This window comes from Centruroides vittatus, unplaced genomic scaffold (genome assembly GCF_030686945.1).
Source record: "Centruroides vittatus isolate TY-2023 unplaced genomic scaffold, ASM3068694v2 contig_875, whole genome shotgun sequence".
Taxonomy (NCBI): domain Eukaryota; kingdom Metazoa; phylum Arthropoda; class Arachnida; order Scorpiones; family Buthidae; genus Centruroides; species Centruroides vittatus.
The window spans coordinates 1248782-1274812 of NW_027122567.1; the positions used below are offsets into that span (position 1 = coordinate 1248782).

A 26031-nucleotide genomic window follows, 5' to 3' on the forward strand; every position below is an offset into this window, starting at 1 on the left:
AAATCTTAATTCCGCATCATTCATTAAAACCTAAGAAAATGTTATTGCTGCTGTTTTTCTAACCCTAATAGCAGCGGTTCTTTAATAAACTTTTAGTGGAAATGGACTACATTAATTCTTCCGGAAATTATTTAATACAAACAGATCTAGACGTAATTTAATTTTCTCTCGGTTAAATTAAAATTTTTTTTTTCTTTCTGTTTTCTTTTGAATTTTGACCCCGGTTTTTTATGTTTTAGAATCTTAAATTAAAGATTGAAATGCATTAAAAGATTAAACACTTGATACGATGCGACGCGGATTAAGGATGGATATTGCAGTTGGCAATTTGTTAACAATAGAAGAGTGAAGGATTAAAGTGGTGTCAGTCGAATTCTCCTTTTAAATGGCAACGTGAGAATCCTTTAAAAAAAGAAGGTCAACGACTGGCCCTTTCGTCGAATTTAGAAGAATGAGTTTAAGGAGAAGCGAAGTCAACGCAATCGTTTGATATCATTTAGTCGCAAATAAAAACCAATAGACCGAAGGCCATTTCTCTCTATTCTACCAAAAGGTGAAAGGAGTTACTTTTAAGAGCTTCCCGAACGACAGTTTTACAACACATTTAAACTTATCGAAAGCTTGTATCGTTAAGTGTTAAAGAAGAATTATTCCTTCGCAAAATAATTATCGAGTTCGAAATAAAAACAAAAGAAAATCTAAGAGAAAAATGTTCAAAATCGGATAATCTAACAAAACTGAATCGGATAAAATCCCAGAACTTTGGCCTTTGGCGACAGACCTATTCCCATTACAGTAACATGGGGAATATTTAAGACTATTTGAAGTAAATATAAATAATTCAGCACGTATCGTTGGTTACCATTTCTGTTTTAAACATTCTCCACTTTTTCCCTCTTATCTATTCTAGAGTAGTCGTTTGTGGTTCCAATCTTTTCTAGATTTTGAAATGCGCTATTTTCCCCGTATAATGTGATCCATTTCATTTATCTATAATTTCCTCTTTTTATGTGGATCGCTTTATATATATATAACAACAACGCCACTTTACGTCGTCGTCGAGGTTGTTTGATAAGTTTTTTTTTTTTTATTCTTGTTTGCTTTCGAGAGAATGATAGATTTAAAACCTTTTAAATACCTGACGTGACTGCGTATATATCGTACGGGTTGTACCGGGCGTGTGTACAGGGCACCGTATGTTGACACAGAATTGTTTGCAGGCGACAGATCTGGTGTCCATTGTCGTTTCTGATAATAACAACACCTCCCTTCAGGCACCGCGTATGTTGTATATGACGAAAGTAATCAAACGTCTTTCGTGACTGCAATCCATAGCCAAACCCACTATAGTTCCACTTAAAGCATTCTTTCAATTTTGCTGTAGCTGGACCAGGTGTTACGGACGAATCAATTACGTTTCAGATTATAAATCTGTAATTCCTATTCCGTGATTGAAAAAATAGAAGTACAAGAAACGTATTTTTTTTATGCAGAATTTTTATCCATTTTCTCAATTGATACGTATAAGTGCTCTCCAAACCAATTCCGAGACATCCTGTCTTAAAAGTGGTTACGGCCGAGCTAGTTTATAGAATTTATATTACAGGTTCTACAGAGAGTTAAAAGTCTAGAAGGAAGGAAAATATATAAATTGAGAAGTTTATTACGTTCGATATAGACGTTTCTATTTTCTTTACTTCTGTGTGTATTTATTTTTAAACGGCTTGTTTATATTTGAGCTGTTGGAAACCTAAATAGCATCTTTTGTTCTTATGTAAAAGATAAAGTCTGCATATTGTTCATTTAGCTGAAAAATTTTAAAAAAAGAAGGAAAAATTCAATATTTTATAAAAATAAAGATTTATATCATAAAGATTTTTCTTGCTGTATCGAAAATAGATTGATAAAATAAATTGCGTTTAGCTTTAGATAATTTAAGACTGTAAAAAAAATTTCTTGTACATAGATTAGCAGGTTATATATTTTTTCAAACAGAAAACTGGATATAAAATACGTAATTAAACTTGTCAGTTTTCTGTTAAAATTTTTATATAAAAACTTTTAAATATTGAAACTATTAATACTTGCATTTTCTTAATGAAGTTTTGTGCTTTTTATACATAAAAACTCGTTTTTAATGGTGATCAATTATGTGGCTTTAATATTTGATTTTTATAAAGATGAAAGGTGTTCTACACTTTTTAATATTTAGATAATTATTTTGAACAAATAATTTTCTGATAAAATAATGACTAGCATAAATATCCTGAAGAACAATTTGTACTTTGCGTGATTAACAAACATTGTTTAGTAATTTTGTTAAGAAAATGCTATTAATTATATTTCTTTGGCGTGCAAATAACTAGTTTACTACAGATTTATTTATTTACGTTCAATTTGTGTTTTTGTTTTCTATTAAACTTTGCCATTTTATAAAAATTCGAACAGTTTTTCTACTTATTTTTGTTTTTCCTTTGCGCTCTGAGGCGGAAATTATATCACTAATTCCTTAGGTGAATCCCACTGTTATCTCTTAGTGATGGATTACGATTATTCAGTTTAAATGACCCAAATTCCCCAAATTTTGGCAAGAGTCTTGTTTAATATCACAAACCTATCCAAATTAATCCAGAACTTGTCCAAAATTTCAAGCGTAGAGTGGTAAAATGTTATCGAATTGGGTTACTAAAATAGAATCTGAAACTTATCTAAGTTTTTCTTCAATAAAAAGAAGGGGGAAAAAAGGAGAAAAAAGCGGAGATCGGAAACTGGAGAATCAGATAACTTCATACCCAGAAATTTTGCTTAACTTGTTATTTATAAATTCAAACTTTTAAAGGTTTAAAGGAAAATTCTATTTTGTATTTTATCTTATTAGAGGAAGAAAAGAATTTAGATCTGATGAAGTAACGGATCTCTCCAGGCGCATTTGTCTTTTCTATTATCTTGACACATCTCATGCCGACTATTATTAGATTAAAACATTGAATTCAGATATCTTGATGCTTTTCCATCAAGGTAAACCCTTTGGCACTCCAAGTATCTTATTGGCAACGATAGATCAATGGTTTCTAATATATCTTGTCTCTTTAAACCGTCTTAATTCTATACTTTGAAAAAAAATGCCTAAAAACGTGAATGGAAAATAAAATGAATGTATCTAAAGTAGCTAGAATTCATCATAAACTCACAAAAGAATGTTGTTCTATGCAATTAATTACTTTTCTATGAAATAATTATCCTTATTACTCTCCAAATATCTACAGGCATTTAATTATAATTCCAAAGCCTAGCTAATATTCCGTTAATTTACATTAATATCATTCTTAACCCTTAATTGTTTCCGGATATAATTATTTTTTTGGCTTTTTTTTCATCGCTTCCGTATTTAGTAATTTGGATTAAATTTTGTTATAAATTTGAGATTTAACTTAACAGCAACAACAGGAAAAAAGGTTAACTACTATCGTTAACGATTGGTCAACTAAGTTTAGATCGATACTAATTACATAACATATATTATAACGGAATCTCAAATATTTACAAAACTTGTGCGGATTTTGGTATAGAATTTTTATATGAGACAATTATAACACAATCGTAAACGTTTATAGTTAAAATAGATCTTTAAAAAACAAAATAGAAAAAATTGAATAATTTATACGGTTGTTGTTTCAGACGATTTCATCTTTCCTTTCCGTGACACGAACTGAATATATAAAACGCTGCTTTAGGAGGTACATACAGCTAAGACGACATCAGAAAACATCCACGACGTAAACCTTGCTGTCACTCACACTAGACACTTCTCCTTGTCCAGTTATGTTCCTTTTTTCGAAATTGTTCAGATAGATATGACTGCTCTCCTTTACTCAGTGCAATTCCCCATACCCTAGCGAATTTACCAAACATTTCCTGGATGTTGATAACACAAAAAGGAAGCACTGTCTAAACAGGGTCAGTATAAGCTGTGTCGTCGTTTATGTTTTTTTTTTCCCTTCCTTCTCCTTCTCCTCCTCCTCCTCCTTCTTCCTCCTTTTCCTCCTCCATCCTTTTCTCCAAATTGACACGAACAATTTTTTTCAATGTTCGTCCTGATTAATTTATAATGTTTTATTATGGAACGAGATAGAATACATCTCCAAAAGCGATAAATAAATCTTAAGATGTAATAATTTTATAATACGTTTCTTCGTTATTAATTCTTTAAAACGTGCAACGTTGCATTTAGAGAAAAATCTTTTATGCATTTTTGTGTAGTCAATTCGATCGATATTTTTCCGCCATCAAAATAATGCGCATCCATCTTCGCAAATATTTTCTGCTAAAAGAAAGAGAAGAGTGAATTCTCTAGAGGAAGTGCACTTGTACGTGTAGAATCACGTATCCACCGGCAATTGTCTTTTCAAAGATGAAGAGTTGGGTAAGGAACGAATTTGATAAATAACCTTTATTATTGAACAGCCGGTTCGAAATTTAATTTAGGAAGATAAGATATATTACCTCTTTGTTATATATTATTAGCAAGCATCTTTAAATTAATTATCAACTACACGTGTTATAATTATAATTCCACTGTAAACAAAATGCTTATAAGTTAAAGCGAAGGTGAATTAACACAAAAATCAATTTTTAAAATATGAATTTTCTACATTCAATATTGTTAACGGGTGAGAAGTTTCTAGCAATATTTGAAACTACATTCGCGAAGTTGCCCTACGTGCAATGCTATGAGATTGATGCGGTTGCAGTCTAGGCCACTTTATATTTACAACATACATGAACATAAATATATCTGCATTATTTTATAAATATAAATCATCGAACAGGTGCGCTAATAATAAGATTCCAGCTTCTGATAGTTTGGTGTATTAGATATTTATATCTGAGGTTGACAGTTATTCGAAATTGATAAACGTATTAGAAATTGATGTGGAATGATTTATAAATTGAGGTTAATTTAAGTAATTTTTATATGCTTGAAGCTAATTATAACCCTTCCTTTAACTTAGAATACAAGTTTAATTATATTAATGATGATTATATTGTTTCAGGATTTCAGTCTACAATTTAGATTTGAATATTTAAGAGTGCACGATTCGATACGAATAGGATTAACTTATTTAACATTACTTTACGTTTATAGGATTAAATAAAGGAATCAAAAAAGAATATAACTTCAAAATTTTAATTCCAATTTGATATAATTCAATGAGAAAACAGTTTTAATTACTTCAAGAAACATAATCATGATTAATTTAAATCTCTTGTAAACTATTTTTAATCTTATATAAGCTATAAGTCCGCAAGTTAACAAGGCTTTTTTATTTGATGTTTTCAGTTTAACTCAACATGTAAACTGTCTGACGTTATATTAATAAAATCGAGTTGTCTAATTATTATTTTTAACAGTGTTTAACATTTAATCTAAACTGAACTAGTTAAAATTTCCGGAATTAACTTCGTATATCAAAGCGTGTAAGTGAACACCTTATCAGTTGAAATAGATACATGTTTAATATCATCTCTGTAGGCCTGCTATCAGTTTAAGCAACCCGATATTCTATCTAAATCTATGTACATAGTATATAAACTGAAAAATGTACACAAACATATAACATACATATATGTAGAAAACTCGAATCCTTAGAAATTCTAAAATGGGGGGAAAAAGGCAAATCCTGAAGGTAAACAAAATTGAACTTTAAAATGTAAAATATATTAAATATTAATATTACTTTACTTTTCGTGTTTTTTGACCTTTTAACATTTGATATATCCAGTTATGAATTTTTGAATACTTAACTAGAAAACTTCAAGCGAAAACAAGATTTTCGAAGTTTAGAGAGAGCGCTTCAAAAATTAGAAGATTAAATATAAAGAAGGAAGAGAAAAAAGAAATTATATATGAAATTTATTTCTGTTATTTTTCGAAAAATATATTCTCATATAAATTTTAAGTTTGTTTTCAAGAGGTTTTTTCGACTCAAGGAAAGATTTTATTCTAATCGATCCGAAATTGATCATGGATTTACCTGTTGTTTTGTTTCGGTTCTTCTTATTTTATTTTCAAAGAAATAGTTTGAACATTAATGTATATAGAATGTAAAGATAACGATACCGACTCTTTTTACATATTTTATAATGTCTTCATTATTTTTTGAAACTGGAAGACTTCCTGCAACGCCCTTCCATTATACGATTTAATATAAATAAACTATTAATGTCAGAAACTTTGTGACTTATATTGTAGCAAGAAATCATATTTATTATGATGTCGTATATTCTTCTTAACGTATAGAGCATTTTACGATCAAAACTTCCTGACTATTCAACCACATGCCCCAGGACGAGACCGATCACAAGGTCTTACTGCATCATAATATCTTATCACTGAAATCCTTACAGCACCGTAAACCAAAGCTTCTTCGTGCTATAAATGTCTAACTTTCAATGTACAGTAAACCTTATCCAACACCATTATCGTCACGTAAAACTTCCATCTGTACATCTCCCTGTATTGCAATATCAACACGTTTCGACAACATATTAGTATCTTGTCTAGTCTCTATCTACAGTATTTATCCATTTAGGAATCGAGTATGTTAGCTTATTATTTCTTCCTCGACGTTTTTTATAACTTTCTAAATGGAAAAACTATATAATTCTAATTTAGATCTCTGGAAGAAGATAAACATTTTCTTCATATAAATCACAGGATATCTCTTTAACTTTTATTTTTTATTATAGTTTTAATCATAAGAGAAAGCGAGTTTATTAAAAATTTTTTACTTTCTTCTAAATATTTTTATTTAAAAATTTATTGCGAATTTTTCTTTAAATCAAACTGTTTTTAATTGAATTGGTTCAAAGAGAAATTCGATTAAAAGGTGTATTTGATCAAATAAATTGTCACTTCTTTTTTTAATTAGTACTTCTTATAAATATTCGAGATTAAAAACAATCTGGTTTATTCCATTAGTAATATGATAGTGCCTGGTAGGAAGTGGACAAGTGCGGCTCTTATCAATATCAGTGATGACATCGACTATACAAACTAAAGTGGATCTGACTAACATTATCCTCTTTCCTGGTGACCTCTATCAAGGAATATGTCCGTAACGGAGATTGCAGTCAACTTGCCTAATGGCAAGTTGTTTATGACCAGAACCTTTATATATATTTACGAATGCACGTTAAAACGCGAGTGCACCCTTTCATAATTCACCTTTGCTTAATTCAATTTAGTTTATACTAAAATGGGGTCGCTTTCATCCTCTCTCTGTACACGTAATTAGAAACGGCAGTTTCGACGTCTCCACATTGCCGAAAGTGTTGGTAGAAATTAACCGGTTTCGCAAACTTCCATTAGTCTTTAGTACAATTTTCTCCATCAATTCTCTAGTTAAGTGTCAATTTAAAACTGCCCATCTTCTTCCTCTTCTTTTTTTTACTTCTAAGTTAAAAAAATTTCAGTTTTTCTAGTTAATTTTTAAAGCGATCTCTACATTTTCATGCGAATTTGATTGTTTATTTTCCCGTATTTAGAAATAAACTTGAAATTTTAACATTTACTATCATACTTTGTGCACAAAAGAAATCGGCAAGAAGCATTATCAAAATAGAATTTTTCACTGTTTAAATCATTCTTGAGCCCTTCAACAAGTATCATTTTACGTTCAATAAATTTCGAGTCGTGGCTATCAACGACTTCTAAAGGTATCCATCTTTGTACAACTATTTACCAAAAAGAAATAACAGTGTTGAAGTTTATATATATTCACCTTAGACAGACAAGCGTTTAATGTCTATCAACAACGACACCCGTTTCTAATCAAGTAGCACACATAAAGAGATCTTTATGGACGACTGAATGTTCTCGACCAACATTCTTAGCCGACAAATACCTTACGTTTTACCATCTTTATAAGCAGAACATAGAAAGACATAAAGAGGCTCCCTGCAGTTTCTACACTTTGATTACATCGCGCGCCTTTCCTAAACTTCTTTTTCATTTTCATCCAGATCGGCGAAAATTGTTTTAATTAACGGCTATAGCCGCCATTATATATATCTAGATTTTCGATTTAATGAAACAACGTAAATAAAATGAAGGCAGTCGAATTCCTCGACTAGATACTAGAAATGAAGATCAGAGTAACCGCAGCGCATCCCTTGATGGATTACAAAGTTAATTCTGATGTCCCAAAGTAGGTTTAAGAAGAGAACGATAAGAATTTTAAATTTGAGAATTAAAAAGAAAAGACTGAAGTGTTAGGTTTTTATGGTGCAAGTCACGATGCCAAACTTAAGGTTTTTTCGTTTTTTATTTTTGTTAAGAGAAGACACGTTTGTTTCTTAATGCATAAAGAATTTATCCATCTAGATTATTATCGATAGACTCTTAGTTCAAAAATTTATCACTGGTTTTGCTTTATATACCTCTTTCCAAACTTTGAGGAATTGATCCAGGATTTTTCTTCTTCGCTTCAAGAAAGAAAGGCGTAATTAATTTAATGTATTGGTAGATATAAATAATGCATTATCAAAGAATGCAAGCCTGAAAAATTTAATCATAGTCACGAAAAAAGTATATAAAGGAAGACATACATTTTTCAACTGCTTGTTCTATAATTATCTAACTAAGGTTTATTCTTAATATCACTTTTTTAAGCTTTCATTATATAAAGTCATATCTTAGGTGTATTTTTTAAAATAATTTTTTATTAAACCTCAGCAATATATCTCACAGAATTTGCAAAAATAATAATAAAAAACTATTATTTTTTATCTGGGATACAAAAAAAGTTAATTCATTACTTTTGAAATTGGATTCCTTTTTTTCGCATCATGCATGTTTCACGAATCTTCTACCTATAATTGAAAGGATTTTTTTTAAAGTTCAATAAATCCCCAAGTCAGATTTAAAATGACTCTGCGTATATTTTTGTAAAAAATAAAACCTTAAAAATTTAACATTAATTGAATTTTTATACCGAATAAGTTTCTGTTTACGTAATCTTTTCCTCTTGATTGTTTCGCCGTCCATACATATTGCATGAGTTTAATGAACTACAAAACCGAAAATTCTGTAAAATTTTAAGCTCGTATCCTATAAAAATGGACGAAAGGAATCGGTTATTAGTTTTTTAAAAGAGGAAAGAAAGCAATGTTTTTAAAACTAATGGAGCGTGGATGGCCAGCTTGAAGTATCATTAAATCGTCCGAAACGAGGATGCTTACAATTATCTAGATTTGATTGGTTTACACTCCAAAACAACGTCATTTCGGCAATAAATGACAAATCTATGCACGCTTAATCGCTTAACATTATTGCTACTGTAGTAGTTAGGCAGATATATGTCTATAGTCGGTTCATTATAAACGGTTTCGGGCATTCCTCCATTTTCTCTCGTTTGCTTAACGGTAATTCAATTTATTTTCCAGCTGCGGATACTTTTGCTATATAAATTAGATCCGTTGACAAGTTTTCTCATCATCGGGCTAAAGGTCGCCTTCGGTTGTATCTAGTCTCCATTTTGCCTGCCTGTCATAGAACCTGGGGCTAATATCCTGTCAAAGTACAACGATCTTCTGTGACCTCCTTTCTCCCGACCCCATACTCTGTTGGATATAGTTCTAATGATGATCTTATTATATTTGCTTTTATTCGCTCCAGGCAATAAATTATTCGCCAGAATGGTTTTAATCAATTTGTTTTGAAAGTTCGTTTCGTTTTCTACATTTAACCCGATTCTTTTCTTTTTTCTCTATTATTTTTCCCCTTCTTCATGCCTCGATGTTATTTTTGTTTGTTATTATTGTAATTAATTATTAAGTTCATGATAGATGCAAACAGATTAATACATTAATCAAAAATATCCGAATGTAATTGCATTTTTCTGCAAATGTCAAAATAAATTAACAGTTAGTTTTTTCTTCAACTTTCTTCCCAAAAGAGAATTTTTGTTTAATTGGTAACTTGCTTTCTCTTGGTCTGTTGACGTTACGATAGAGAAATTTAGACCGAAAATTGGTTTTTAGAAATTGTTTTCTTGGATTTTCCTTCAGGGAATATTACTCATTTTATATATGCATTTGACGTTTAGAATCTTCTAAAAACTTAAAGCGAATCATTTAATTATGTGATAAGTTTTTTACACGCAGTGAATGTTGTGATAATTTACCATATTCACTAATATCTTTACTGTCTGACAAGAAGGCTCGTTATCAAGATAACATGAATGCAAAACTTCTCTATATTCAAATTTTCATATTATATATTCAACCATTTTATAAAATTAAAAGATGCTAAAAAGAATTGGTAAATAATCCATAGACTTTAAGACACGAGTTGCTTTTTTCCCCTCTCTTTCTTAATCAATCTTGGATTACTGTCTGCTCTCTTTTCCGATTAATATTAATATAAGAGGCATTTGCACAATTTTCTAGTACGAAATCAAATTAACAGACGATCTGATCGATATTAATGCTTTAGCTTAATCTCTATAAGTTGAGCTTCGAATTTTACGATCGGGATTATGTCGACTAGAATATCACTCAAACTTTATGGATTAAAATAAAAATCGATAGTTTTGTTTATGCAAAATTTTCTACGCAAAATTTTTATTATTATTATTATTTTTATAAGATGAGCATTAATAGAAGATGATTCATAATTGAGTTTTGAAGTAAGATAAATAAAGGAAATAGCAGCAAATGTTATTTAAGGGGTATGGGTGTAGAAGTTCCTTTCAGATGAAGTTGAAGAATTGATTTCCTATTTAAGCAGCTATTTCTGGATTTTGTGAATATAATTCAATTTTACTTTGATTGATTCGTTAGAAAACATTTCAAAAATCTTAAAAAAAATTAGAGTTTAACAAAAATGAAAACATTACCTGGATTGGCGATGGTTAGCTTTTAGTGGAAGTGTACAGAAATTTTTAATGTTTGATATTGATTTTTAATGTTTTTTTTTTTAATTTTTTTCGAATAGCGTTAATTAAGATAAATATGGTTTTTTTTTCCATACAGTAAAACACAGTATTAAAATATTTATAAATTTGTTTCAAGTAAAAAATAAACGAAAGCTATATTACGTAGTATAATCTTTAAACTTCGTTTGATTATAATGTAAAGATATGTTTACTCGATAGAAACTCGATATCTCTCGGCTAAATTGGAAAAGTGTGACACTATCTTAGAAGGAAAAAAATCTGCGCTTATGTTTTTAGATATTTCAAAAGTTTGCTTCAGAACTTTCGATCGTCACTAAACATCCTCAGGTTCTGTCATCCTTATACATCCGTCTAAGTAATAAGCCATCCGTTCTTAAATATTCCGTTTATGGCTTCTGGGCTCTCCTCACTATTCTTTACTAGGACTTGTGTTTTTAGTGCTTCTCGCCCGATCGACCGTGCTAACTCTACGTCCTTATCTCCTGCATAGTTTGTGAACTTTATCCTTTTCACGTTTAACAGATGGCCTGATATCTTCCATCGATTGCACGCAGCTGGAAAAATACGCCATCCTACCTCTTCGCAAAACAGCGCGGGCATTGTTCGACGTCCAAAACCCGTTTTTAAACCCGTCCAGTATCAACAAACCGCCTAAATAGATTTATCCGAACAAAATAACGTCCGTCCAAAATACCTACTATAATGACAATGTTGCAGAAAATATAGGCTCCGGCTAAGAACGAGACGGTGCTCCTGTATCAATAAAGAAAACTTGTCATGAGCTGTCGCTTTTCATGACAATAGCTTATGCTTCGTAACGTGTTAAATATCAGTGGAATCACTAGATCGTATTAGAAAACTGTAAACAACAAGGTTCTAAATTTGCCTCGGGACTTTTAAATTTCGATGTTAACTGTTATAGGACGGTCGTCAATTATGTAACGAGACACAACTTACTACAATCCCATAACAGTTGTGTTTCACTTGACCGAATTCTATTTGCGAAGCGTGAACGAATTCCAAGCACGTCTTTCGATGTCTTGTGGTAACAGCCACCGACTTCGGAATGCAAAAACAGTCTTCTGTCTCTTTTTTCCTTTCTTTTAACTTCAAATTCTTTCTTTCGGTTCGAATCATGCTTTTTTTACGTTTCTGAAGTGCAAAAGTTTTGTACCGTACCTTTACGAAATAAAAAACAAGAAGCTTTTGTTCCATAAAAAATTACATTTTTGCCACCGACATTCAAATGCTCTTTGCGTTTTTTTATTTTGTGATGGATGAATTTTAAAACGTTATGTAAGGTCTATAAACGCGCCAAGAATTTTAAAACCATAATAATATATTAAAAATTATTTATTTATTTATTTACTCTTTCAGTGACAAAATACATCCGGATAGGTATCGGAGACAAGAACGACAACCCTCCTTACTTTGATCAAACAAGATACGAAGCCGAAGTTAATGAAGATGAAGATATTCAACATACTGTTATTACAGTAACGGCGAAGGACAAAGACGAATGTGAGTTAAAACAACAAAGTTATTCTTTTAAGTCGAAGTAATTCTAGGATCAACCGTTGATTGAATTTGTAATTACAGTTTAATTTGTCGGGTGAGAGATTTATGACATTTCTAATGTCGTTCTACTATCGAAAAAAACCTATGTATATTCTAGACGATTTGCATAGTATTTATATCTAGGGAAAAAGTTGAGAGACAAGAACAGAAAATGCACACAGCCATCCCAGTCGACACATTTGATACAGCTGTCAAAGTGTAATCACGCTTGAAAGATGGCGGTTTTTTCGAGGTTGAAGTGATAAGATAGTCCCATATCGGCATTCATAAAGGTTAGATCTGCGAGAAATCCCTAATGGTTCACTATGGGAGGAACTACATTCCTTAACATTTTTGCGGACTTTTTTTTTAATTCTAAATTTGTTCTCGTAAAGCATTTCCTCTGCCAGTTTTACTTAGCCTCTCTTACGAGGAATACTCGTAGTCTTTTCGTAGGTTTGGGAATGGATGTAAAAAGTAATAAACGTATCCCTATGTGGAATTTAAAGTCCTGGAAAGATAAGGTCTACTAGACATCTCCCCCTCTTTTAACTTTTATCTATCTAACCTCCATTGTGATGATCAATAAGAGGACCAGCCAGTAAGTGATTTCTCCAGTGGTGTATCCCCCTGCTGTTTTTAGGAGACTGGAAGATGTTATCTTTTATAGCTCCTTGGATCATGATTTGTATTGGTGTTTGTTATTGTATCATTTCTTCCCTCTTTCTTTTCTTCTTTTTTTCTAAATAGATAACTATAAATTATCTTGCCTCTTCCGTTCTTCTTGGGACTTAGATATCCTCTTGTTACTTTTATTATATCCATCTGGAATAGAAATGAGTGTAGTAGAAAGTGTAAAATCTAGTATACATATTATAGGTTGATGTTTACGACAACATTGATGTTCAGAATAAAAATTTTACACAGGTGTATATGCAAAAAGAGAAAATAGTTTAAAGTGTTGAATCAGTGACAAAATGTTAAAGGAAATACTGTTTATGTAATTGTTAGTTTTATGTGTTTGAAGACATTTCTACTGAAGAATGTTTTTTTCTTTTTACAACTTTAAATATGCAGAAAATGAATTGGAGAATTGCCAACATTTCCTTTACTGATTTTAGATAAACGTTTTATTGTTATGAAGAAATTCCGGTGACAGAAATATTGAGGAAATTTATGATTTTTTATCATTATTTTTTGTCTAGATGATAGATTATATTTCAAAATAGATTGACAGGGAATATATAACTATATATAATAATTTTTAAGTAGGGCCTAATAATATCAAAACATTATATACTTACATTGTATTGGATTTTAAGAATTCGATTAAACACTTGATTTATCATTACCTTTAACTTTCATGTATTATTGAAAAAAGATGACGTTCTTCGGGAAATTATAATAAATTATGTTATTAAATAGCTTATTAATTAAAAATTTTATAAGGACGACAAAAATTTTGATTTTTAAAATTTTAAATTATATTTTTTTGAAAGTAATTATAGATACTCACTTCTCGTGAGTTTTGACGCTCGAGGCGTTTAATTTATCAAAAATTTAACAAAAAAAGTATTCAATATACATATATTTTGCAAAAAGTTGCTTATTTTTTTATAAAAATTCAACAAAAAAATCTCGCGTTGGTACCATATTTTATACGTTTGACCTTTTTTACACAAAAAACAAAGAAAAAGAATCTGGAGAAGAGGTTTCGTATATATTTTAATTAAAGGAAGGTCTAAGTTTTAAATTATGAATTTTTATTGTTTAGAAAAATTGAGACAATTTAATGCTTTTAAAATGTCAAAATTATCTAACAGAATCATTAATCTTAAGAGCAAAGAGTAAATTATTGCAAATATAATAATTTGTATAATTTTTTTTGTTTTTTAAAATAACATTTGAAATTAGAAACTTAATTCTTTTAAAATGAAACCAGAATGATGAATTTAGTTCGATAAATTTAACGTAAAATATTTTCAGAAAATGCTCGAAACCATATTTATTGTATTGAATAAATTTTATAATATATTAGAATAATAATCCCTTTCTGTTATCACTAGGGAATCTATCATCGAAGCGATTCTATATAAAATTTATTGTTATAAAGTAACTATTATTATTCGTATTCATCCAAAATGGAGATTTTTATTGAACAAACTTCAACACGAAATTAGATCATTGTTGACGAATGCTCAACAATTTTCTGTTTTGTGTAAACTTCAAATGTTTTTGTGATGTGTTTGCCCCAAAAATGTAAAGAATTCACAAACTACTTTGTATATAAGATGTTATCAGAATAGAATTCAATACGCTTATTTATATGAAAATTTTATCCCGCGGAAAAAGTAGAGAATGTAAGGAATTTACCTTGAGTTTAATGCTTCCATCAAATATTTCATTACAAAGAATAAATTTTTATCTTTATTTATGACCAAATATAAACTAAAATTTTTATTAAAAATGAAAAATTTGTGAACATATTAAAGTGATTATAAAATTTTTAATGTTTAATAATACATATTGCTACATTAAATTGATAAATTGTCTTGTAAATTTTAAATGTTTAAAATATAATTGAAATCTATAAAGCAATTAGTGAATATGATTATCAGAAACCATAAAGTTTAGAATATTAATATTTCATCAAAATTAATATGAAATTATTGTATATTTATTACATAATATTTTCGTGTATTTATTATGTAAGTTTAAAATACTTACTATGAGAAAAAGTTGGAATTATACTCATTTTTTTACATCATCTACTGTGATTTAGAAAGTCCTTTAATCTTGGGCAAACTTCATACAAAGAATAGATAAGGTACGTGAGGATAAATGAGACTGGGAAGGAGATGAAGATAGATGAGAGTGGCACCCTTTGCAAAACTTCTCATAAACATATATGTGCCTCTCAGCAAATCATTTAAAAACAGAGAGGAATAGAAAACTTTCAAAGAACGGAGAAATGTTGTGGCCCATATAGAAACTCATAAACTCTAACTTCTGATTCATCACCTTTTTAAAGGGGGAAATTGGATGAACCAAGCATTGGAAGCCGAGTAATAAATCATCATTATTTTTGTTGTTATTGCAAAGAAAAAGGATGTCCAGCTGCCATAATTTGTTTTCTGTCATCCGAAAGAAATACAAGGTGTCTGCTCCAGTAATTATTATTAGTAGCCAATTATCTTATATTAATTAAAGCAGTACTTTTCATTATTCATAGATTGTTCTTGCATTTTAAAATTCTCAAGTTGACCCAGCTTAAAAATTTATGTTTATCATTGTAATAAACATAGAACTTGATTTACTATTCTCAGAAAACTTGCATATTTACATTCGTGTTTTAATGTTGTTTATCCAGTGATTATATACCTTTGTTAAAATATAAACTCTTATGTAAATTTTTTAAAATAGGTAATTTAAAATATGCCAGTTTAAGTAATAAAGAGAAAAAAATTATAATTCATCGAAATGATGTAGTCAAGTTTAAGAATTGATATAGAAATACTACAGATAGATATTTGTTAAAGATATGTTGAAGACTGAATGTTATTGGAAATATCAAATACAGGACAATCAATGGGAACAAGTTGTTTTCAGTGACGCAAAGAGGTTTAACTTAATAAATGGCCCCAGAGGTAAAGCATATTACTGGCACTGTTTGAAATAAAAAAGAAAAGTGCTTCCGAAAAGAAAGCAAGAAAGAAATTCCGTTATATTCGGGCATCATTTGGATTTAATGGAGAAACAGAAGTTTATCTGTGGATCATCATTTATCTTCAAAATATATGAAGATATTAAATCGATAGCCCACTTATTGACATTTGTTTACGCAATTAGTATTATTTTCTAGATTTTAACTACATCTGTCTCAGATTGCCAAAAAAATATAAGTTTTACGTGACTTAGAAAAACTTCATCAAGGAAAAGAGATGATTGTTTTTAATGTCAACTAATTTACTGTTTATGAGAATAATTAGACCTTATGCGGAAAAGTGCTGTTGTAAGTCAAAATAGTACGAAGAAATATCAATTTCAATTTAGCGAAATAACTAAACGCTGGAAGCAAAGAAAGTAGATAAGGTTTTTTTTTTAAAAAAAAAAAGAAACTCTAAGAATAATATTATTTTTTAACTTGTTTTCCAATTGGCTGTTCCTAACAAAATTTTATATGTAGCGTGTTGTCTCAAAATTCTTTAGTGTATTCTATCACATTTACAGTTAATTTATAAATTAATTTATGTTTTATAAAAAATATAGCGTGTATATTATTACAACAATATTAATTTAATGTCTAATTTATAATGAAGTATTTTATTATAATATACGATTGTATAGGCCTAATTAAAAGAAACATTTGTATTTAGATTATTCATTTCGTGAGAATTTAATTACACTATGCTATATAGTATGGGAAGGTTATATTTTAAATCACGTAAGTTAAAATTTGCGAATACTTAGTTTAATACGGCCTACCGGATTAGCTAATGAAGTCCGGATCGTGCATAAGGTATAATAAATATTTTCAGCAATTTAACCAAGCACTCTACCGGGAAGTAAACAATTGAATCCTATAAATCATCTCGATCATGTTATTATGGAAATTAAGCAAAATGTATCATACAAATACTTAAAATTGCGTCGAAATTGATACCCTTTTAAACAGAAAACGGCCCTGTTAGTAGACTTATTTAAGTCTACTAACAGGGCCGTTTTCTGTTTAACAGTATTTACTGTTAAAGTTTTAATGTTGTTTAATAATCATTACTATTAATGAATCGATTGAATTTAATTATAATTACAGTATAATCATTGTTAGTTATTGATTTACGTATTTACAAAGAATTAAATATTTTACGAAAACTTTCGTTAGAAATCGAATCGATGGAATTTAAGATAAAAGAAATTCAAAAAGAATTTTCGAAAATCATTTAAAATAAGTTCTATTTTAACATATATTAAATAATTTATTTATAGTATATCGTGTTGTATGTGTAGAATTTGTGTCGTGTACTGTACATGACAAAAATTCTAAAAGTTTGAAATTCTGAGAGTTTTCTTATTTAATTGTTAAAATTAGGCAACGCACGTTTATTCATTTGAATTTTTTTTCGTGAAATATGAATTTATAACAAGTTCCATATTTTATGACGTAACCGTCTTTCTTTCCTTAGGCATTAATAACTTTCATATTTACGTTTCTCCGTACGTATTGATTGCCTAAGGTGTATCTCAATTGGTTTTACCTTTCTTTCCTATAAAGGCACTTACTAAATATTATAATACAAATATAACATATATATATGTAATTATTTCCTGTAAGACAGGATATTTGAAAAAATTAATAATCTTTTCATGTTTCATAGCTTCTTAACAGAAAAAAATTAAGATTTTTTTTTCTTATTTGGAAATCTTAGTGATAATTCAAAGAAATGACGATATAAAATTATATCAGTTTATCTATAGCATAGTATTAATTTTTTTATAACGAATACTTAAGTTATTAATTAAAAGATTTTAACTTAAAATTATATTTAAATGTTAAAAGTTTATATACAGTATTTTACAATTATTTTTATTAGTTTATAAATTTGGATTTTTCTAGGTAATGCATTCTGTATTTTAAAGTAAAGTATTAACTGTTTTATTTAAAAACGGTAACATAAATAAAAATTTACTGTAAAACAAAAGGCAAAGATATAAATCTTTTCAAACTTTAATTTTTTATGTTTTTAGTAATATTTTTTATAATAAAAATTGTTTTTAGATTTTAAGGATATTTTTAAAGACAAGTTCGGAATTTATTTGACATATTCAATTATTTCAATTTTTAAAAATTTAGTTATGGAATATAAAAGTTCTTTCACATTTAAATAAACTATAAACAAAATACAATATTGCTCTTAACTTTGATTTTGTTTTTATTGATTCATTCTTAAGATTTAATTTTATCATTATTGAATTGTTTTGATTTTCACATAAATTTCATATACTATAAATTTAATTTTTAAGAAATTTTAAAATCATTCTTCATATTTGATTATTTTTAAAGTATTTATTTCTTTCATAAAGCTTGGTTATAGGAAATTAATTAATTAACATATTAAGTATATAATTTCTATAACATTAAAAGAAAATTCTTTAGAATAATTCATGTTGTTTGAAAACAAAAATTATGATTAAATATTTAGTTAAAAAATAATTTTTTAGAAATTTTATTCATTTATTTATTATGCAATATTTAATTTTTTTTTGTTTATTACATCCATCAAGTAATGGAATCTATAAAAATTGAACTTGAAATCCAAAAATAGAGTTATATATCTGATAGTTTTAAAGCTAATAAAATTTAATAATTCAGACAGTATAAATGTATATAGTTGATGGAATAAAGTAAGTTTTTTCTCAATAATTTATTTTTCAATTTTATAGAAATGGTATTAATTTCAGAAATTGAACAGAAATGTTATGAAAAAATAGAATAAAATATAAAATTCCAAATTTTTAAGGTTATGAGTTTTATCTGATAAAGAAGTACTTTTAATTTTATTTGTTTCCGTTCATTATTTATCCTGAAATATTTTTTGAGTTTAATTTATTAAAAATTTAATTACAAATGTCTTTATATAATTTTTATTATGGTATTTAGTTAATGCATACTTCAATAAAAATTACTTCATTAGGATTTATGTTTAAAGTTTGGTTAAATAAAATTTTGAACTTTTATAAGAAGTACTTAAATTTCAATATCCATTAATCTCATTTTTTATTAACTATATATTTAACTAAAGTATTTATCCTTTTTCATCATAGATTTTAATATATAAATTTTTAATTAACAAATAATATAAAAATTTACTTTTATTAATGATTGAAGGATATTTTGTTTTATACAATGAATAGATTTATTTGACTAATTTCAAAACCATTGTCAAGCTTAAGGCAAAATGCTTTCCAGGAATAAATTTAATACAATTTCAATTTATGATTGAAGAGAATATTCTCCTCTAGGTCAGTTGATTATTGCTAAGATTACTAAGATATCTTGTATTTTGCCTGAAGTATCTAATCACCTTTGGATAATCTGCAATCTATTATTTTTATATCACAAATAAAATACAGGTTTGTACAAAATTAAATTTATGCATTATTCACACAAAAATAGAAGAAAATACATCAAAAAATGAATTTTGTTTTATTCATCTAAATAGCTAAAATTTTGTCAAAATATTTTTGATTACTGCACATTTATATTATTTTTAATGACCATAAAATTCATCACTGAGTTTATTCAAATTTTAAATTTTTATAATTTTACTTTTTTGTAATAAAGGATTTAAAAAATTTTTTAATAAACAAGTTTTTCATTGTTGGTTACAAGCATATATTACGAAATAACTACTTAGAATATCAGCTTATTTGCAGTATTTTTTGTGTAACGGAATTATTTTTTGTGTACTTATTATGTAAGATTTTTGTCTTTGCTTCAATTAAAACTAAATAAATAATAGGTTTTTTTAAATAACTTTTCAAAAGATTATATTCTAATAAAAATTTTCAAAAATTTTTGACTATTTTTTTAAATGACAGTTTTTAGAAAATTAATATATAAAATGTAATTAATTCTCTGGATTGTAATAGTTTTGAAATATGATAAAAATTTTAAAATTTAGCATGTGTCTGTTTTTAAAAGTTTTTTTATATTTGTCCTGTTAAATTATAATTTTATTATTACAATTGGTTAAAATTTATTATTATTTAATTATATTAAGGAGAATTTAATGACTGAAACGAGTTGGCAACAGAATTGTTGTGGGATTTAATAATTTTGCTATATATTGTGATACAACCATCTGTTATAATTTAATTACTATAATATATCACAAAAGATGTGTTTTAGTTTCATTTTTCAAAAATATCAATTGTAATAATAACAGTTTTAAAATATATTTGCTTTGTTACATGATAATTACATTTTTTATTATACACATTTTATTATTCATTAAGTTTAAGATGTTTATTGTTTTTAGTTTTATTTTGTAATAATGTTTTTGAAACTTTTTAGAAAATTTGAATGAAAGAAAAATATTTAATTAAAATAACAATTAGAACATAAATTAAATTACTTTTTCAAACCAGAACATCAATTATATTAATTAATGAAATTTATTCTGATCAAATAATAATTTTTTAATATTACTTATTGTAAGAAAAATATACAAGATTTTAAAAATGGAATGGTTTGTAATGAATATAAAATTTAATTTAGTAATGAATTTTAACATGGAAAATAAGATATAAAGGATTAAATTTTAAAATACAATAAATCAAGTGATGCAATATTAAATTTATAATAAAAAACCAATTTATTATATTGAAATTATAAATAACAGTATTTCACATAACAAACAATTAAATACTTAATAATATTTTTTTATTGTTTTATTCTTTCATTGCTATGATAGAAAATATTTCAATTATTTATTGATTTTATTATATTGTGAACTGATTATTCAAATATATCTAATTTTTAAATTTGTGAGATATTGTAAGCTGTTTTTGTATATTTTATAATTATGTCAGCTTTAATTGATGCTCTTTATTTATTCTTGACATAATTAATTTTAACCAGTTTGTTTATTATTTTGAGTTCTTTTTATTTCCATTATAATGATTTTTTAATTTCAAATTAGTATATGTATATATTTTTTTTAACATGAAAAATATACAATGAAATTTGATAGATTTAAAGTCCTAGGAAAATAATTTAAAAATCTGATTTTTATAAAATAAATTAATATCAAGTTTAACACTATTTTTAAAATTATATTTTGGGAGTATTGTATAATTACAATAATGATTTAAAGGTGTTTTTTCTTCACAATTGTATAGCATATATCAATATTATAAAGTTGTATAAAATCTCCTTGACTTATGATGATATGTTCCAAAAACACATCAAAAGTTGAAAATAAAACTAAATTAATAAAAAAATAGGCTATACAGAAGGTTATACAGTACATAACATTACATATTGTACAATACATAGTGTGAGTTTGGGCTACTGTTGATTGTGATAGTGCAAACTCACAAGCCATTGCCATAATTGCCATGCTTAGATATCTTAAATTTCTAATTGAGAGTAATAGCTTTCCTCTTCTTACCAGTAGCAGGAGACATAGCAAGGTATTTTGCAGATATAATTGGTAAACTGTAAAACACAAGAAGATATAAGATAGTATATAGAAAAAGAAGTCTCAAGAAAGATCATTAATGCATCAGTAGAGCAGCTTGAATTCAAATTCTAAACATTTTCCTGTTCTTCCCCATCACTTGCATTGGCTGTATGTATGAAATATCTATGTCAAGCATCATCTGTATTATAAAATAACAGACAGATTATTTCTGATTATTTTTAGAAAGCTGTGAAAACATTAAGTTATTTGAAATGAATTTTTTCTTACTAAAATACTTGTATACACTCATATATAAGGGTTATATCTTTGTATTTAAACTATTCAGATTAATAGATCCATCTTTGGATCCATTAATCTGAATAGGATTCATCTTTGTTGATCCATAACTGTATGTTGAACATAAATGAGTCCTTCTAAGTTGAACATAATAATCACAAATATATGATTATTCTGTTCAACTTACAGTAAAAATGGATCCATTGCTAATCTGAAAAGTTAAAATACAAATATATAACCCTTAAATATGAATATATACAAGTATTTACAGTAGGTATTGGAAATAATATTTATTCATTTTAATGCAGTTATTACTACATTTCATCATATTCCTAGTAATTTTCTGTAGCATTATTCTCTTGTCTATTTTTTTTTTTTATATTATTGATTATATTATCTTTCAGCTTATCTAGAATATGTGGATTACTTCTGTAGACAATGTCTTCTAAGTAGTTCCACAAAAAGAAGTCTACACTCATAAGATCAGATCATGTTGACCACAATCCTTCAGAAAATAGTCTTTCACCAAAAAATTTCTGCAGCATTTCCATAGTAAAGCCAGCAGAGTGACAAGTTATACTATTCTGCTAGAAACAGCAATCATTCTCATCCTCTTGTAGCAAGGAAATGAATTATGGATGATTTCTTGTAAACTTCAGCATTTAGAGTGGTTTCAATAAACAAGGGTCCAATGGGCTTTTAATTGTCTGTGTTTGTAGTTCCAATTGTTGACATAGCCACTAAGGTGGAACTATGCCTAGTCTGTAAAAAAAACTAGATCTAAATTGCTAATGATCCCTCAAATCTAGTTCTTAAATTATTAACATTATTTAACTTTTTTGCATAGTCAGCAGGTGTTAGTTTCTGGAAATCTGAATTCAATATGGGTATTATTTCAGCATTTTCCTCATAGTAGTATGGGTTAAACCTACAGAAATATTCTTTTGCTGGTTTAATTTCCTCAAAAACTTATAAGATGATTTCATTGTAGCTGCTGAATACCCTTACTACATCTGCTGAAAAAACTTTCAGTCTAACAATTCTTATTGTCTCACAAAACTTCTTTACCAATTTCTCAATTGCATTTTTCACTGCTATTTCCTTTTCAAATTTCTGAGTACAGTTTTGTTGACACCAAACATACAAATTTGTCTAGACATATTGTTCCACAAAAAACACATGTTTTTGAACTGTTAACCACAGTGTGAATACACAGTGAACAAAAGCCACATGTAGTGGATACAGTCAGTTCCTCTCACTGTATCTACAGATTTGCCAATCCTTGTGAAAAAAAAAACCTGGAAGAAGGATTGTGGATAAAACAGTGATCCACTTTTAAGTTGAATAACCAATGTTAGTGATAGCCAGGTGGTCAAGGTGGTTAAGATATGTCTACTGCTCCCAAGACAATCCCAAGTCTCCCAAGACTTGGGATTGAATCCAAACCAGCAACCATAGGAATTATTTTTGTTGGTAGTCTGTCCCAGATATGTGTACTTCATCCCTCACCACTTGGCTGTATATTGTTCGTTTGGTTAAACCCGTGATGGATATGATCAGAAAGGTCCTATTAGAGCCAGGACAGAAAGTGTGAAAAAGAAAAAAAACCAATATCACATAGAAATTTCTATTATATATCTAAATTTAATATTAAGTAATTATTTTTATTTATTTAGTCATATATTTGTAAATAAAGATAAGTAAATAAAATAATAAATATATAAAAAAAATAATTATTATTTCATTATTAATATATTTTAAGAAAAAAATCAAAGATATTGTCTAAATTAGTCTTAATGCTTGATTAAATATAATTTATCAATTGTATATCTTGGTGTGCATGAAACATAGCTCTTCAGTCTATCATTTCTAAAGATTTGAAAAAGTAAATTATGAAAAAAAATTTTTAGTTCTTTACATATGATATAATTTCTTTTAAGCATTTTAACACATTTTTTTCTCCTGAATTTTAGTAAGTCTTATATTCAGACTACATATATTTTTATATCTTTTATTTTCTGTTGAATAATATTGAATAATTATAGTGTATATCTATTATAAGAGTAATATTTATCATAATTAAACTTTCTAAAATTCATTAATTTTACTATATATAATTTCACTTAGAATAATACAAATTATTTTATTTATTCTGGAGATTAAATAATCAATATGAAAGGCATTATTTTCAAGTATATATTTATTGAAATTGATGATAAAAAATTTCTGTGTAATTGGAATTATCTTTTGATTTACAATGATTATTATAATTTTTGTTTGTTTAGCTTTTGCTAAATAGAACTAAGTTAATTATGTAACAAAATACAGAAACTGGAAGGAATGTCAGAAAATAAACTTGCACCTTAGACATCAACTCCAGCAAAAAGTTTAATGAAACAAAAACTCAGTTTCATAGGTTTTCATCAGTTGACATTCCAAAACAGGACATATTTGAATAAAAAGAACATTCAATATAATAAAACACATTTGAATAAAATAATGTAGAAGTGCCCCATTAAATGACACTAGTTAGAGCTCATACACAGACCTCCATGGGGGTAGGCTGAATCTGCATCCCTGTAATTAATACAGGTGAAAGCCAATAGAACGTCCACCTATATTAATTACGCAGACTTACTGTCTACCATCTGGAGGCCTCTGTATGAGCTCTAACTTAATGGGGCACTTCTACATTATTTTATTGAAGGTTCTTTTTATTCTATTTTGGAATGCTCAACTGATGAAGACCTATCAAATTAAGTTAAAAACGTTTTTGTTCCATTAAACTTTTTCTGAAGTTGATTTCTAAGGTGTGAGTTTATTTTTTTTAGAACAGGTCTTCAGGCAAAAATGTATGAATTACACTATTATGTTTATATAGCAATGAAATTGGTTTCATTAAATGTAATAAGTGTTATACTAGTTATATATTTGATTTACATTATAAATTTACATAATTATTAACAAATGCTACAAACTTTAAGTTATTGATATAAACAATTTCCAATGAATGTTTGTCATATTGTTTTAAGAAGTAACATATATATGTCAACATAATGGTATGATATTTAATAATAGTTATACAGATGGATAGAATATTATTTTATATAAATTAATGAAATAATATGAGAAAGAGAAAACATGCTTATTTAAAAGCTAGGTAATTTTGAAATACAGCTATATTTATGTTTAATGAAATGTTTTAATAGGTAAAATAAATGAACAAAACTTAGTAAAATAAAATAATAATGCTAATTAGATTACATACATATGATGCTAAGTAACATGTTTATTTACATGGATTAAGCAAGAATATTATATCAAATATTACTAGTTCATGTATTACATCAGTTGTTTAAATCTCATACAATTGTGCAGTGCTTTTATTTGTGGTATATTTACTTATTTATTTGCATTACTCATTATCTAATCTAATAAACTCTAGTGCCAAAAAACAATAACTAAGAAACAAATTATTAATGATTTTATTAAAAAAAAAAGTTGAATTAAAAGATTTATGTTAATAAGTAATTTTCTTTTCTTGCAAGTTTTGAATTCAATGTTAATGTAATCTCAGTTTAAGATTTTAATATTAATTACCAAATATATGTACTGTACTTAGAATTATGGAGTGATATTGTAATGATTATTTCATGTATGATGTATTTATTTTAGTAACTTTGTAACAATTATTATTCATAAATTGCACTTTAATCAATAACAATCAGAAATATTATATTCATTTTAATTAATATTAAAGTGTTAGCATGTATTTATTTTAAAACTAATGAGTTTCCTGTTTAAATAGATATAACATACTATGAATGTTTCTATAAACTTTAAATATTATTAAACTTTAAACCATTAACCATGTTTGATATTCTCTTGAATTACTTTTCAGTTATTCATTCTATCACAATTTTGCATATTCCATAATGTATAGTTTCTACAACATATAGTTATAATCCATATGTATTTTGCTTGGACATTAAATTTAAATTTTATGAAGTAAAACAGATAATGGATTTCTT

General features: G+C 27.3%; 1 protein-coding gene across 4 annotated transcripts in view; it reads left to right on the forward strand.

Annotated features, from left to right (window-relative positions):
* Positions 1-26031, forward strand: part of LOC136982976 (neural-cadherin-like) — a 420472-nt gene that overhangs the window by 249483 nt on the left and 144958 nt on the right. For all 4 annotated transcript variants that reach the window (XM_067279558.1, XM_067279559.1, XM_067279560.1 and 1 more), the window contains exon 15: positions 12339-12482. In XM_067279558.1, coding sequence (XP_067135659.1) covers positions 12339-12482 — 144 coding nt within the window. The remainder of the gene's footprint in view (positions 1-12338; positions 12483-26031) is intronic.